This window comes from Oryza glaberrima, chromosome 8 (genome assembly GCF_000147395.1).
Source record: "Oryza glaberrima chromosome 8, OglaRS2, whole genome shotgun sequence".
Classification (NCBI taxonomy): Eukaryota; Viridiplantae; Streptophyta; class Magnoliopsida; order Poales; family Poaceae; genus Oryza; species Oryza glaberrima.
Genome location: NC_068333.1, coordinates 23349896 through 23363832, shown reverse-complemented (window position 1 = coordinate 23363832; position 13937 = coordinate 23349896). Strand labels below are relative to the sequence as shown.

Genomic DNA, 13937 nt, shown 5'->3' with positions numbered 1-13937 from the left:
GGGAGCATCCATGACCAAACATTTGCAGAGCACTCATTCAGTTTTCTTCTGTCCAAGGTTTCACCCTGCAGCATGTAGATTTCAGAACATACATATGAAGGATGAACAACTACACTTCTTCGAGTACGGCAAAGTTTCAAAATCTTCCAATCAGCAAAGTGCTGTGAACTTTCGCGCTTCCAGTCTCAACAACACTAGACATACATTCTCACCCCACACAACAGTGAGACATGAACCCAGCTACTAACATAAGTTAAAATCCTGTTTCCCTATGTATTTCTCCGGATTACATAGCTAAGGGTAAACACAGGCCAGTAAAGTACAACAGGCTTCAATTCAGTTCAGCGATTGAAGATGCGAATCATTCTTCAGCAGGGCCAGAACGGTGAGAACAGATTATGCCACGGTCCAGGTTACCTCTAGGAGAGCAAAGAGACCAGCGAGACGAACTCCGATGTTACCCTGCCTTTCGATCTTGTGTTGATGACAAAATGTTCCGGATACTTCCTCAGCAATGCAAGGAGACCGTACCATGGCCTACCTTTTGTTTCAGTTGGCGACCAGTCCTCTGGTGAAAGGTACTTCCGGACCCTGCTGTGGTGCCACACATTGCCAAACTGTTCAAGAAGCTGCAAGTAACCAAACGAGTTAGTTAGTTTGCATACCAAGAAAGAGGAAACATGCTTGAGTGTAAAGGTAGCAAGAAAAAAGAGATGGCTAGGTGAAACGAAGATCTCTCAACAAGTGCACATATGCTAATGAAAATACATACACCAACTGTGCCAGTTGAACAAATAAGATTGCCATCGTAGCCTTACTGTACTCATGATTTATGCTATTTTTTTAGATCACTGGTTGAAGGCAAAGAGGAGAATCAGAAAAGATGACACTATATGAGAGTTCTGACATTTATAGGTACAACAACAAATGGTTAACGACAAGCACAAGAGCCAAACATTTCAATCTCTCCGGGTGCTGGTGCAATCCAAGAAATGCCCACTATGGCAAATCGAAAAATCTGAGCTTTTCCAAGTAACAGAAAACTTTTATCTTTTATTTCTTTTCCATATATTTGGACTTTGGATGCAAGCTACTACTAATAATAACTTAGCAGAAGTAAACACATTTTAACACTAGTTTTCCTCATGCATCTGTCCTTGTTTGTTTTGTTGAATACCAAAGCCTAACTACTGTGTTTACATTTAGGCATCCCATCACTAGCAGAAGCAACTCTCTGAGTATCAGTACAAGGTTAAGTGCAAAACATGTTCAAAGTGATAAGTTGTATGTAATCATACTATTGTCTAGAGTATGTCTCTGGTACTTGTATTGGCAAACACATGCATTTGAAATCCTAACAGTCCTGTAGCTGAGAGGACCAAAGTTACATGTCTATATAATTGTTTTGTCTCCTGACTATCAACTTATACACACCGGCAGAACAAGATGCACTATAACCCGTGTTTTAGACAAGACACCAGATTTTACATGGATATTTGGGATGCTGTGTGTTGATGACCTGAATCATCTGGTTCAGATTGCAGGATCAGCTACTATGATGATTGACACGGCAGGGATGCTGTCATCCAATTTTTATCCCCAGACGACATCAGCCAACAAGTCCCCTTACTGATCAAGTTTTCTCATTGACCGTGACGGCTCCATTTAATCTTTCGAATATATGTTCATTTTATCATGCATTTCAATAAAATATCATTTTCTTCTTGTTTTAGCTTGTTTTAGTTCACAAGGCCCATTCCTCAATTTTCGAAATTATCTACCCCAAAACTTGCTTTTTCCAAGCCAAAAGGCGGTGAAGTTTCACAGAAGACAGGGACTAAAAAGACATGCCAGAGTATAATCTAGCCTCTACCTATACTGTATAGAAATTGGATGAAATATTTAAGTTCATCTGTGACAAACCTCTGTGTGGAGTTTTGCCATAGGCATCCATTCTCCAGGACCACAAAGGTCAGATAACACTGTTGCAACAGATGACACTACATCCTTTTCTTCTGCTTGCAGGATGTGCTGGTTATCCATATCCCTGTCACCCCTTGATCTTATTTCTGATCTGCTGTCTGCACAAACAATTAACAAAGGAAGGCGGTTAAGATCAGATCAAACTATAAGATGTTTCTTCAATGGCACAGCTATGAATAACCAGAACACACACTAACAGTCCCCAAAGTTGAATATTCGGAGTTGGAAACTGGAAAGGGATAGCAGGGGTGATCCAAACTTATTCCACACCATCTAGTAATTCTTAGAGTGAAATAGAATATCTCATTCTCTCCTGCTGATAGGAGTAGCACAGGTAATGCATTTAACTTATTGCTGAACATTCACATTCGTTTACAAAAAATGAGAGATGTATTACATTTGCTAATTGAAAGACGCACACCATAAAATAGTCTTGTTATACTCAACTTAGACAACTTAGAGAAACTACTTATTGGCACAGGCTATGCAATTGCATCTAAAATTGGTATAGTCTTGTTATACTCTATCTTGCTTATAGTGTAAACTGTACAATCTTCATTCTGCCCAGTACAGAAGGTTGAAATAACCTTATCTTACATTGATGACCCTGAGTTTCATTTTCACAATGTAAATGAACTGAGCAAAAAGTACAGATATATTTAGTGATCGTCTGATTGATCAAGCAAAATCGCATATATTTAATATCGAAACAGCAACGCCATCAATGCAGAATCAACATGTACTATCTTTTACAAGAAAACAATGACACCAGGATAAAATGGAAAGGATATCTAGTAAGAGTGGAGAGCAACGATTACCACCTTCACCGAGTGTCCCGATTGCTTCAACATTGATCCGGTGCCCGCCATACATCTCCGACTCCGCGGACAGCTTCTTGTTCCTCTTAATCAACTTCCCCCTCATCCCACCACTCTCACTGATACCATTCCCAATCTCATCACCCTCCCGGCCATAGTCACCCTCAAAGGACCTGTCATGAAATTCAGACAGACGAGGGCGGCCTGTCCGCACATAGGATGGTGGAGGCATCTGCTGCGGGATGATAGGCGGATGCCGAGCAGCGGCGGCGGACGCGAAGATGGACCGGGTGGGCAGCAAGAAGTAGAACTTCTTGTCCCCAATCTGGAGCAGATCCTGGGAATCCAGCTTCACGGGGTGGTTCCCGGGGAGGTGGAGGACGCCCTCGACGAGGCACCCGTTCTTGCCGATCACGTCGAGCGCGAAGCGGCGGCGCTGGAAGTCGTAGAAGATCCGGGCGTGGTGGCGCGAGATGTTCATCCCGCCGCCGAGGCTGGAGAGGTCCACGTCCACCGTCGACTTCTTGCTGTTGCGCCCCAGCATGATCGAGTAGGTCTGCATGTAGTACTCGAAATCCTCCCCCTGGAGCTTCGCGAACCCGGCCTCCACCTCGCCGTCGCCGCCCGAGGATCCCGCCGGCATCGCGCCACCGCCAAGGTTGGCCATCCAATCCACGAAATCGACGAAATGATCCTGAGCTTGGCGTGGCGTTCGGGCGCGGGCAAGGCGGCCGGCGGAGGAGGGGAGGCTCACCGGGGTCTGAAGTGTCCGGCGGAGGGGGCGCGGCTGCGTGGCGGCGGAGGGAGGCGGCCGGCCGCCGGCGGCGGCGGCGGAGGATCGCCTGGGTTGGGGAAGTGGGGAATTGGGGGACAGACAGGTAGATGGAGAAGGGGAACACTCACAGGACAATCGGATTATGTTTTACTACCTCTGTCTTAAAAAAAAAAATCTCCAACCCTAATTTTCCGAGGTGAATATAAAAGAACTAAAATACCCCTAATTAATAGCAAAGTTATATTATGGGTGGGTAGGTGAGGGGTATTGAAGATAATTTTCCAAGGTGAATATAAAAGGACCAAAATACCCCTAATTAATAGTAAAGTTATATTATGGGGTGGGTAGGTGAGGGGTATTAAAGATAATTTTCCAAGGTGAATATAAAAGGACCAAAATACCCCTAATTAATAGCAAGGTTATATAATAGGTGGGTAGGTGAGAGATATTGAAAAGATAAAATTTTTCAATTTACAGATCGATGATAGGCAAAAAGGTAGAAATTGGTTTATTTGAAAATGTTATAAAATATTTATTTAAAACAGACGGCAATCTTGCTTAATCACTTAACCTAAAAGTAGATGGATCATTTTGTAATACAACGAATCTGAATAAAAAATATCTCATACTTCATCCGTTCATATCATAAGACTTTCTAGCATTTGTAGTCTTATGATATGAAATCGAGGGAGTATATCTCTAGGTTTTTTTTTTCTGAGATTGAGGGAAGTGTCTCATCAATTTCTAAGTTGATTTTGTTAGACCAAGGGAATAATTAGCACGATATCCTATGCAATCTATTATATACTAGTATAATTTTTGCATGTCAAATGTAATCTTGAATATCCTATGTAATCTATTAGGCTCTATTTGAGACTGCTGAAATTGAAATGATCTAATTTTTCTAGTTGTCTGAGGAGTCGAAATGTTGTTTTAGAATACCATATAGTTTCTTTTACATGAGGCATAAGCTTAGAAGCGTGTAAACGAAAATTCAAAGTCGAGAACACAAAAAACACGACCGTGATTGAATACATTGTATATTTATCCCGCTGAAGTCAAAGTAACGAATTGTCCCCTATAAAATGAAACAAAAAATAATTATAAGTGGTAAAATTGCTTGCAACCGCACACCCTAACACCATATTCGCACACATGTGAGTGCGCTCTAATAAGAACATGTAGTTATAATGACGAAGACCAATGATAACTCTTATCTCACTAAAATCTTATGATAACTCTTATCTCACTAAAATCTTATTAGCAAAAAGGCATATATTTTCTTAAAAAACATTGGACAAACACATGTATTCACAACACACGTGTACTCATCCATACGAACGTATATATGCACACTTTACCTCCCAAGCACAACAACTATACTGTTATATATTAAGATTTAAGATTGACGAACTCATTGCATATATCTCTGTATTGACGGATACATCGTTTACCACTAAAAATTAATTAGCCATAAATACAAACAACCGTGGGCAGGTTTCACCGCCATAATTACTCCCTTCTTCCTATAATATGAGGGATTTTAGAGGGATATGATACATCCAGTACATGTTTAGATTTTTAGTAATAGGATGTGTTACATCTCTTCAAAATCTTTTATATTTTGGGACGGATGGAGTAATAAGTATCTTCTGAATGGATTTATTTTAAGTGTATTTTTAAGGAAATGATGTGTTGAAAAATGCCAAGCATTTCATATAGAGTAACACCCCTATTGGGAAAAAAAACGTTTTTCGCCAAACATCCCCTCTCTCTCTCTAATGTAATCCAAGAGAAAATTTGGATAAACAAAACGACGATAAAATACCATAATGGGATTGAGAGGGAACATGCAGCCCTATCGTTTCGCATATCGAAGGAAAAAAGAGAAACAATATACTATTTGCAAATGAAAAAAAAAATCTGTGTATAAAACTTATATACATGTTCTTGGCAATATAAAATTAAGGCCTCTTTGATTCAAAGGAAATTCATAGGAATTTTCGATATAAAATTAAGGCCCCTTTGATTCAAAGGAAATTCATAGGAATTTTAGAGGATTTCATTACTATAGGAATTTTTCCTACAAAGTCCTTTGAATCAAAGGAATGAACCCTATCGAATCCTATGAAATTCCTATGAAATGCCTCTTCCCATATAAGTTTTGGAGGAATTTTAACAAGAGGTAGAACCTCATGGAAAAAATCCTTTGAGTCTTTATCTCTCCTAAAATTCCTGTGTTTTTCCTATGGTCAAACGGTCATTCCTACGCTTTTCCTGTGTTTTGCAATCCTCTGTTTTACAATTACATTCCTGTCAGAATCCTATGTTTTTTCTGTTCCTCCGTTTTTCATTCTTGTGATTTAAAGGGGCCCTAAAGGTTAAAAAATAAACTACGATGAGAAAATTTCTTAAATTAACTTCAAATTTAATATTAATAATTTAAATTTTAACCGACAAGTATAAGTATAAATGAAAAAAAAGTGAGTCCGGTAAAATGTGGTTATCAAATCATAATTGGAAGCGCAACGCGAAGGAGAGACCCGTTGCCATCGGTGTGTATCCCACGAAGGAACAAGACGAACGCCAAGGCTCACATGCGACGCGACATTGCCTACACTGTGTCACGTTCGTTGCTACTCCTCCTTGCTAGTGCTTACCACCCCTCTCCCTCCTCCTCCTCCTCTCCCCTTCTCTCCTCTCCTCCCTCTCCGCCGCGCGCCGGTCGCCGGAGTAGCAGGGTGACTGGGAGGGATTCAGCGAGGCAAAACCAATGGGGGTGCTGGGGGACGGGTCGGGGTGGTGCTTCTGCTCCGGCGGGGCGAAGCTGGAGCGGATCAAGAACTCCGTCCTCGCCGCCAAGGGCGCCGCCGTCGCCGCCGTCTCCTTCCCCGCCGGAGGTGGAGGAGGGGGCAGAGGTGGGAGTGGGTTCCTCATCCACCGCGCCCTCCTGCTCACCACGCACGGCACCATCCCCTCCGCCGCCGCCGCCGCCGCCGCCGAGGTCCGCCTCAGCCACGGCCGCCTCCCGGCTCGCCTCGTGCCGCAGAGGTAGTGAACCCCCTCTCCGCCATTTCTTGGATTTCTTCCTCCGCTTCCTATAATAATCCTATTGGGTTGTTCAAATGCGGTGCCCAAATGATTTTACATTTTTTTGTGGTGGGTTTGCGGGTTTCGAATGGAATCGATTGGTGCTGCATTGCGCCATGAGAGGATTCGGTTTTGAAACCTAATGCGACGCCTTTAGCATTTTTCTTTTCCCTTTTGGGTTGCACGCCCGCAAGGATTGCTAGATGTTTGTTTGCACTATGGTGTAGAAAGATCTAATTTTCATCATTCGATGTAAAGCTGCTGCAATTTTGTTCAAAATCAAATGAATCTAGTCTTTAGGGGAGTTCATGAGATAGTCATTTTGGGCTTCTGAATTACAAGAAAAAGAAAACTTTTGCTTGCTCGAAAGTTCAAGACTTGGGGACATTGTGGTGGGGTGGGGTTGACTTCCATATGGTTCATGATACTATCATTTGGGGCTTGTTACCATGGGACCTAGACAATCTTGATGTTATTAATGCATTCTGTTATTGTAGCATCCGTACTTTTGTAGTGGGGATAATATATTTCCTTTGTTTGGTCGTTCAGGATCAAATGCAACTATGTACAAATAAATTTATTTATCTTCTTCATACGATTTTGGTGGATCACCGAACAGATTTATGAGCCAGCAGATGTATGTCAGGAAGCATTATTGCTATTGGCTGAGTAAAGTCAATTTTGTGCAATAGCTGCGAGAAGCAGATATAGCATCGAGGATTACTTCACATCTTTGTACAAGTAGACATAAACTCTATTGAATTCTGGATGCCTGACTAGAAAATTTAAAATGGGAGGCAATATTTGCTGAAAGTGGTCCATGGTTCAATTTATTCACTTGATTGCTGGGCATAGGACATGTTTTAAATGCATTCTTTGTTTCTTTACACAAAATCAATGTAGGGTCAATCTGGATTTCTTTTTGAACACTTTATTTATTGGGCAACCACCCAACATTCGAAACTTAATTGTAATAACAAGAAATGAAAAGGTGACCGTATAGAACTGGAATATAAATAAATGTGCTGTGCATCTCTATTGCTTTTAGAGCGGGAAACTTAGCAAGTTTTTACTCTGAAATTTTGGAGTACTGAAACATTTATTTGCCCAAGTGGGCCTTTTATTTCCATCTTTTACTATGAAAATTTTACAGTTATTTGTTTTGTTTCATTATTCCAGATTCTTTATCACTAGCCCCATTTTGGACCTTACAATAGTGGGTCTTGATGTGGTGAACGATGAATTAAATTCACACGGGCAACAGCCTCATTTCCTAAAGACCTGCCTGAACCCCAGCTTGGACCTTGGCAGTACAGTTTTGCTCCTGGGCCACACAAAGAGAAAAGACCTGACAATAGGCGAGGGGAAGGTTATAATTACAACAGACAACCTTATAAAGTTCTCAACTGATGAAGTCGCATGGTATCCTGGATCTGCTGGTTTTGATATGCACGGAAATTTAGCTTTCATGGTTTGTGATCCAATGAAGCTTGCACCTTCTACACCTACTGGATACGCTTCTGCATCTTCGGCCGCACTCCTTTCAGCAAAGAAGGATGTGCCAACACAGTTTGGGATGCCCATTCCTGCAGTCTGTGGTTGGTTGAAGCAGCATTGGAATGGTAACTTAGAAGATGTTAGCAAGCCAATGATGCCTCCTGCACGATTAATATCCACTGGGCAACGAAGTGAGTGTTCTTCTGTTGGTCGTCTTAACTACATCAAGACCATGGAGCGAGAGGGTGGTGATGGGATGTCATCATCACAAATACCACCTAGGCTGACACAGCATCATGGATCATGCAGTTCAGCTTCTGCGAAGATTTCATGCGGTGAAAATGATTCTGTTGACTCGCACTCTATTCATGAACAACAAGATCTGACCTCACAAATGCATGAACCTAAGATTGAGCAATCTGCTTCACTTATGGATAATAACTTTCCTCCAGGGCATCCAAGATCAATTCGCCTGCCACTTCCTCTAAAGCACATGATGTCCCATGAGAATAAGATAAAACCGAACCCATCATTTTCACATGAAGCACAGCTAGCTAATGTGAGGATCAATTGTGGCACTCTTCACAATGTTGCTTACCAGGAAAATTGCTGGAGTGAGGCTCAGTCCAGTTCCTCTCCACCAGATATATCAGAGTTGGGGGATGAGAGGGGCGGTTTTAGCAGTGGAGAGGAGACAATGTACTCTGCTGAAACTAGGGAAAGCAGAAACATCCCTAGCCCAAAGGAAAAGAATCCCAAGATGGTTGGGAGATCACAGAGTTTTGTGAATCATAGCAAGTGGGATTCCCCCAAAAGTGTTGAATCTTCGAAAGGGGCCCCCTCAAAGTCACACACCTTCATTCCTTTGAGAAAACCACATTTGCAGGCTGCAGCCATTTCGCAGAAAAGCCAAGATTTTTTCAGTCCTACTGTCTCCTCAAGCATGAAAAAGAGGAATTTATCACAAATTCCCATGAAACCTCGGCAAAGTGCTCAAGTTACCTCCAAGTGGATCATCTGATCTCACCAACTTTCCTCAAACCATACAAAGATAGCAACATCTTTTGGTTCAACCGGTTCCACAAAATACTTCCTTTTTAGTTCTGTAACTGTATGGTGTAAATGTATTCTAGTCAAACTATATTCTCTAGTGATTCTTTTCAGTGTAACATAATCTAGCTTATATTCTTTTCTCTCTACCGTGCATTTGCCCAATGAAGGGTAAAACCAATTATCATACAAAATGTAGTTTTTTGTCCGACAGGTAGCCATGGAGGATGGACTGAGCATTCTTTATTTTTCCCAACAATGAACTGGGATTCATTGGCACAAGAAGCAGGACTGAGCTACTCATGAAGCTGCATAATTGGATAATTGGATAAGTGGTGTTCCATTTCTGTGAGGAGAATAATTGGATAAGCCAATGCCTCTGCAGCAGTGCAGCTTTCTCGTCATATACAGAAGCACAGAACTCCTTGAAAATTGGCTTTTTTTCTACATCTATTCAGAAAAATCAAATGCAAGGACATTCCAGTGCTATAGGAGTTCCTTTTTTTTTTTTTTTGGCCCTGTTTCTTCTGCACTCATTTTTTGTCCAGTTTTGGCAGGAACACCCCAAAGTGGTTCATCACCATTTGAAACTGTTTGGTATGGTTCACTTTTTGAAATGTCAAGTGCCAAAGCAATCAGCAGTTCTCTCGATGACAGTGAGTATTTGATGCACATGCAACAATATGCTCATCATGACATGGCAGATCATAATTGTATGCACATATTCATGATTTTTTAAGGAAAAAAATACTACCAGGATGAGAACAAATGTCATATGATTTAAAATTTTCTTCAAGAGTTAAGTTACAACCGATCCCTAAACTTGTTCGACTGGTAACATATTCTCAAAACACACAAATTACCCACATTAGCGTCTGTGTGATATACCACGTAAAATTTTGGAAGATCGTGGTAATTCAGGATTTGAATGAAACATTTTAATGAGTTTATGAGATATAGATATGTGTTTTGAGAGTACGATGAGCGAACAAATTTAGGGATCAAACGTGCACTTTATTTATTTTTTTTTATAAAATTTCATAAGACGAGTAGACAACACTACTTTCTCTATCCCACTACTAAATGAGAGAATGAAAATAAGATGGAGAGAAAATCACCCAAACACCCACTACTTTCTCCATCCCATTACTAAATGAGAGAATGAAAATAAGATGGAGAGAAAATCACCCAAACACCCCCTATTGAATGGGCGATGATATGAAGTGAGAGGGTAGTTGAGAGTAAGACGGAGAGAAATTTGAATGGGATCTGATTGATGTGATAGTAAATAGTATAGTAGGATTGTATTATTTTGGGAAAAAAATAAATCTGGAATTGCATTATAGTGGGATGAAGTGAGTATTGTTTTGGCACTTTACTCTTAACACATTGGCATTGGCAGAAATTTAAGGCCTATTTAGTTTAGTGTTTAAATAAACGCTTCCAAAAATTAGCAATGACCAAATTTTGATAAATTGATAACATTGTCAAGTTTTATAGAATAGGTTAAATGTGCTATTGTTAAAATTCTCTAGGATTATGTGTATTTGGTAACAAATAGGCTGACTTCTTTCTCTAACTTTTCCAACTCACTTTCCTCGTTTTCCGCGCGTATGTTTTTTAAACTGTTAAAGGTCGTGTTTTTTTTTATAAGAAAATATGTCGCTCCGTTTCACGTGCGCGCCAACCATACCTCCCGACACAGCCTTAATCCATCTACATATTTATCAATTTTTTTTTAAAAAAAGATAGTTTGAAATATGATATCAATCCGAACAGGGCTTAAAACCTAGCCCATAGCCTAGCCGACGGCGGCCTCGCACTCGCCGGCGCCGGCGCCGGCGCCGCCATGCTCCGCCTCCAGAACCACCTCCTCCCACTTCTCCGCGCCTCCTCCTCCTCCCCTCTACACCTCCGCCGCCTAATCCCATCCACCGCCGCCGCATCCTCTTCCTCCTCTGTGCACCCCAACCGCCGCCTCCACTCCACCGCCGCCGCCAGGTCCACCACCACCGCGACACCCTTCTCCATGGAGGACTACCTCGTCGACACCTGCGGCCTCACCGCCGCCCAGGCGCTCAAAGCCTCCAAGAACGTCTCCCACCTCAAGTCCGCCACCAAGCCGGACGCGGTGCTCGCCATCCTCTCCGGGGTCGGCCTCTCCGGCGCGGACCTCGCCGCGGTCGTCGCCGCCGAGCCACGGCTCCTCTGCACCAAGGCGCCCAGCGTCGCCCTCCGCGTCGCCTCCCTCCGCCACCGCGTCGGCTTGTCCGACCCCCAGATCGCCAGCCTCCTCCTCCTGCCCGGCGGCGCCAAGGGCCTCCACACATGCGACATGGCCCCGAGGCTCGAGTTCTGGATCCCCTTCTTGGGATCCTTCGAGATGCTCCTCAAGATCTTGAAGAGGAACAACGCGATCGTCAGCTCGAGCCTCGAGAAGGTTATCAAGCCCAACATCGCGCTGCTCCGGGAGTGCGGGCTAAGTGTTTGTGATATTGTCCAGATGTCCCAGACGTCCGCGCGGGTCCTCACGTTCAGCCCAGAGAGATTGAAGGTTATCGTGCAGCAAGCTGAGAAACTCCGCATGCCGGGTTGCTCATGGGCATTCAAGAACGCTGTGGGCGCCGTTGCCCGTAGCAATGAAGGCATTGTCAATGCGAGGATGGAGTTCTTGAGCAGTTCTCTTGGTTGCTCCATGGAAAAGCTCCGCTCTGCGGTCTGCAAGTGTCCACAAATTCTGGGATTATCTGAGAGCAAACTTCACAGTAAAATAGAGTTCTTGGTTGGCAAAGTCGGATTGGAGCCTGACTACATTTTGCAGAGGCCTGTACTGCTTACATACAGCCTGGAGAAGCGGTTGGTGCCGAGGCATTATGTTGTAGAAGTCCTTCTGGTGAAGGGATTGATAAAAAGAACTGTTGACTTTTACGGTAGTGTATGTGTGAGCAACGAAGATTTTGTAGCAAGGTACATTGATCACCATGAGAATGCTGTTCCAGGGCTCACAGATGCCTATGCTGCAGTTTGTTCTGGGAAATTGCCTGCGTTGGTCTAACTCTACATCTTTGGACAGAGATATTGGAGGTTCATCAGTGGATAGTGCCTTCAAAGTAAAACTATTAGCCTATTTTGATGGGCATATTGGAGATCAATTATCTTTCAAGCCTAGAGCTACTGCACCACTTTGTTCTCTGAGGCTCATTAGTTGATGTTAATTCCTGGTAATGTCTGTTTTGAAATTCTGGTTTCAACAGTACCACTACCAATAATCTGATCACTCATAATGCTAGGCAAGTTTCAGTCATCGATATTACGCAGCAACTGGACTGTTTTAATGTTGCAGCCCTTACTTCTCATTTCATGGATCGTTACTTCAACAGCTATTTCCCTGCTCAGGTACTTTGAGCAAACATGATTTTGGCCTCATTACCTGCATGTTGAGGTTTACATTGCTCGGTAAGATTATTGGAAAGTGTAACGCAGGCATCAAACTGCATATGCTATGATATAGTGTACAGTTGTTGTCCAAGTTCAGTCTAAACCATTCTTGAATGGTGAAATACCATGATGGATTGAACTGTAGTAATTATAGATAAGAAATATCATGCTGGCAAAATGAAGGGTGTGGGGATATGATAATTGATAAGGGTGATTTTTCAAGTGTCTTTTTCAGTCTCTGGTTCATTTTTCATTGGCTATCACTGAAAAAGCATCTATGCATGTCAGATTGTCTCTAATCGTACTGTCATTTATTTACCACTAATAAAACCTTCCAATTATCCACTTCAAAATTACAATATGTTAAATTTGATGTTTCCAAGGTTCGCTGAACGCTAAAGCTAACTAAAAGTGTTCATTGGATGCCTACCACAATTACACCTAGACAATTGATCAGGAACAGGTGTGGAAGATGGAACAAGGTGATATTGCTTTGGTTGCTGCAACAGATGGCTGCCACTCCTTGTGTTGAAGGCAAGCCAAAAAAATAGGCCATGCCTTCTGTAGAGATGCCTGAAGCATCGAAGTGCAGTCTCACACTGGTTTTGCAGTACTATTAGGTTAAAAGAAATCTTCCATCCTGCAGCCGGTAGGATTAAAAAGGTCTCATGAGTCCTGACCATGAAGAAATGAAGTGAAATGATGAGAAGTTGTAAAATAGCGTATAACATATTAAGGGGTGGCGATTATGTGATGTCAGACTCTAGGAAATCAGTAGAACACCAAGGCTTTATGGTTGGTTTGAAGTCGATGTGGTTCAACTTCTATCCATATCAAGTGAAGGGCTTTGTGCAGCATTCTGAGAAACAACCACAGATTCTACTCTCTCTTTTTTTTTTCCTGATGAGAAACTCCACAGAAAGATAAAGAGTTCTTGGTTACCGAAGTTGGGTTGCATGGTGAGGCCTGCAATGCTCTTGTTCAGCCTGGAGATGATGCTCTTGTTCAGCCTAGAGAAGTGGTTGGTGCCAAGGCATAATGTTGTGGAGTTGTTGATGGAAAAGATGTTGACTTGAACCATAATCTCTTCTGGTGAGAACGATTTCTTAGCAAGATACATTGACCATCGCAAGGGTAGTACTGTTCATGGACTAGCAGATGGTCATGCTGCAGTTTGTGCTGGGAAAGTGCCTACAAAAGCCTTAGCTTAGCATATCTGGACCTAGATACTGGAGATTCATTCCATCTTTCTGGCTCATAGGCTCATAGCTAAGACCTCGCTGTAA

At 42.5% G+C, this 13937-nt stretch overlaps 3 protein-coding genes across 4 annotated transcripts; 2 read left to right on the top strand and 1 right to left on the bottom strand.

Annotated features, from left to right (window-relative positions):
- Positions 1 to 100: 100 nt before the first annotated feature.
- On the bottom strand, positions 101 to 3702 carry LOC127782929 (FHA domain-containing protein FHA2-like). Of its 2 annotated transcripts, none has more exons than XM_052310209.1 (3): positions 2802 to 3702; positions 1924 to 2081; positions 101 to 629 (listed from the first exon to the last, which is right to left on the bottom strand). In XM_052310209.1, exons 1-3 carry the CDS (start codon positions 3466 to 3468, stop codon positions 420 to 422), a joined length of 1035 nt encoding a protein of 344 aa, XP_052166169.1. In that variant the 5' UTR covers positions 3469 to 3702; the 3' UTR covers positions 101 to 419. The 2 variants fall into 2 exon arrangements, with proteins under 2 accessions (XP_052166169.1, XP_052166170.1); XM_052310210.1 differs by having other exon boundaries at positions 2805 to 3697.
- A 2478-nt stretch (positions 3703 to 6180) lies between these two features.
- On the top strand, positions 6181 to 10435 carry LOC127781114 (uncharacterized). Its single transcript, XM_052308020.1, has 2 exons — positions 6181 to 6627; positions 7846 to 10435. The coding sequence occupies exons 1-2, from the start codon at positions 6350 to 6352 to the stop codon at positions 9182 to 9184; spliced, it is 1617 nt and encodes a 538-aa protein (XP_052163980.1). The 5' UTR covers positions 6181 to 6349; the 3' UTR covers positions 9185 to 10435.
- Positions 10436 to 10986: 551 nt separating this feature from the next.
- Positions 10987 to 12873, top strand: LOC127783271 (uncharacterized). The gene has a single exon (XM_052310509.1). The coding sequence runs from the start codon at positions 11063 to 11065 to the stop codon at positions 12266 to 12268; it is 1206 nt and encodes a 401-aa protein (XP_052166469.1). The 5' UTR covers positions 10987 to 11062; the 3' UTR covers positions 12269 to 12873.
- Positions 12874 to 13937: the final 1064 nt, after the last annotated feature.

Coding starts and splice junctions, on each gene's coding strand:
- LOC127783271 (XM_052310509.1), top strand. CDS start 11,063: ATGCTCCGCCTCCAGAACCACCTCCTCCCACTTCTCCGCGCCTCCTCC.
- LOC127782929 (XM_052310209.1), bottom strand. CDS start 3,468: ATGGCCAACCTTGGCGGTGGCGCGATGCCGGCGGGATCCTCGGGCGGC. Junction 2,082..2,801: donor CGGGACACTCGGTGAAGGTG/GTAATCGTTGCT, acceptor TTGTTTGTGCAG/ACAGCAGATCAGAAATAAGA. Junction 630..1,923: donor TGGCAAAACTCCACACAGAG/GTTTGTCACAGA, acceptor GGTTACTTGCAG/CTTCTTGAACAGTTTGGCAA.
- LOC127781114 (XM_052308020.1), top strand. CDS start 6,350: ATGGGGGTGCTGGGGGACGGGTCGGGGTGGTGCTTCTGCTCCGGCGGG. Junction 6,628..7,845: donor GCTCGCCTCGTGCCGCAGAG/GTAGTGAACCCC, acceptor TCATTATTCCAG/ATTCTTTATCACTAGCCCCA.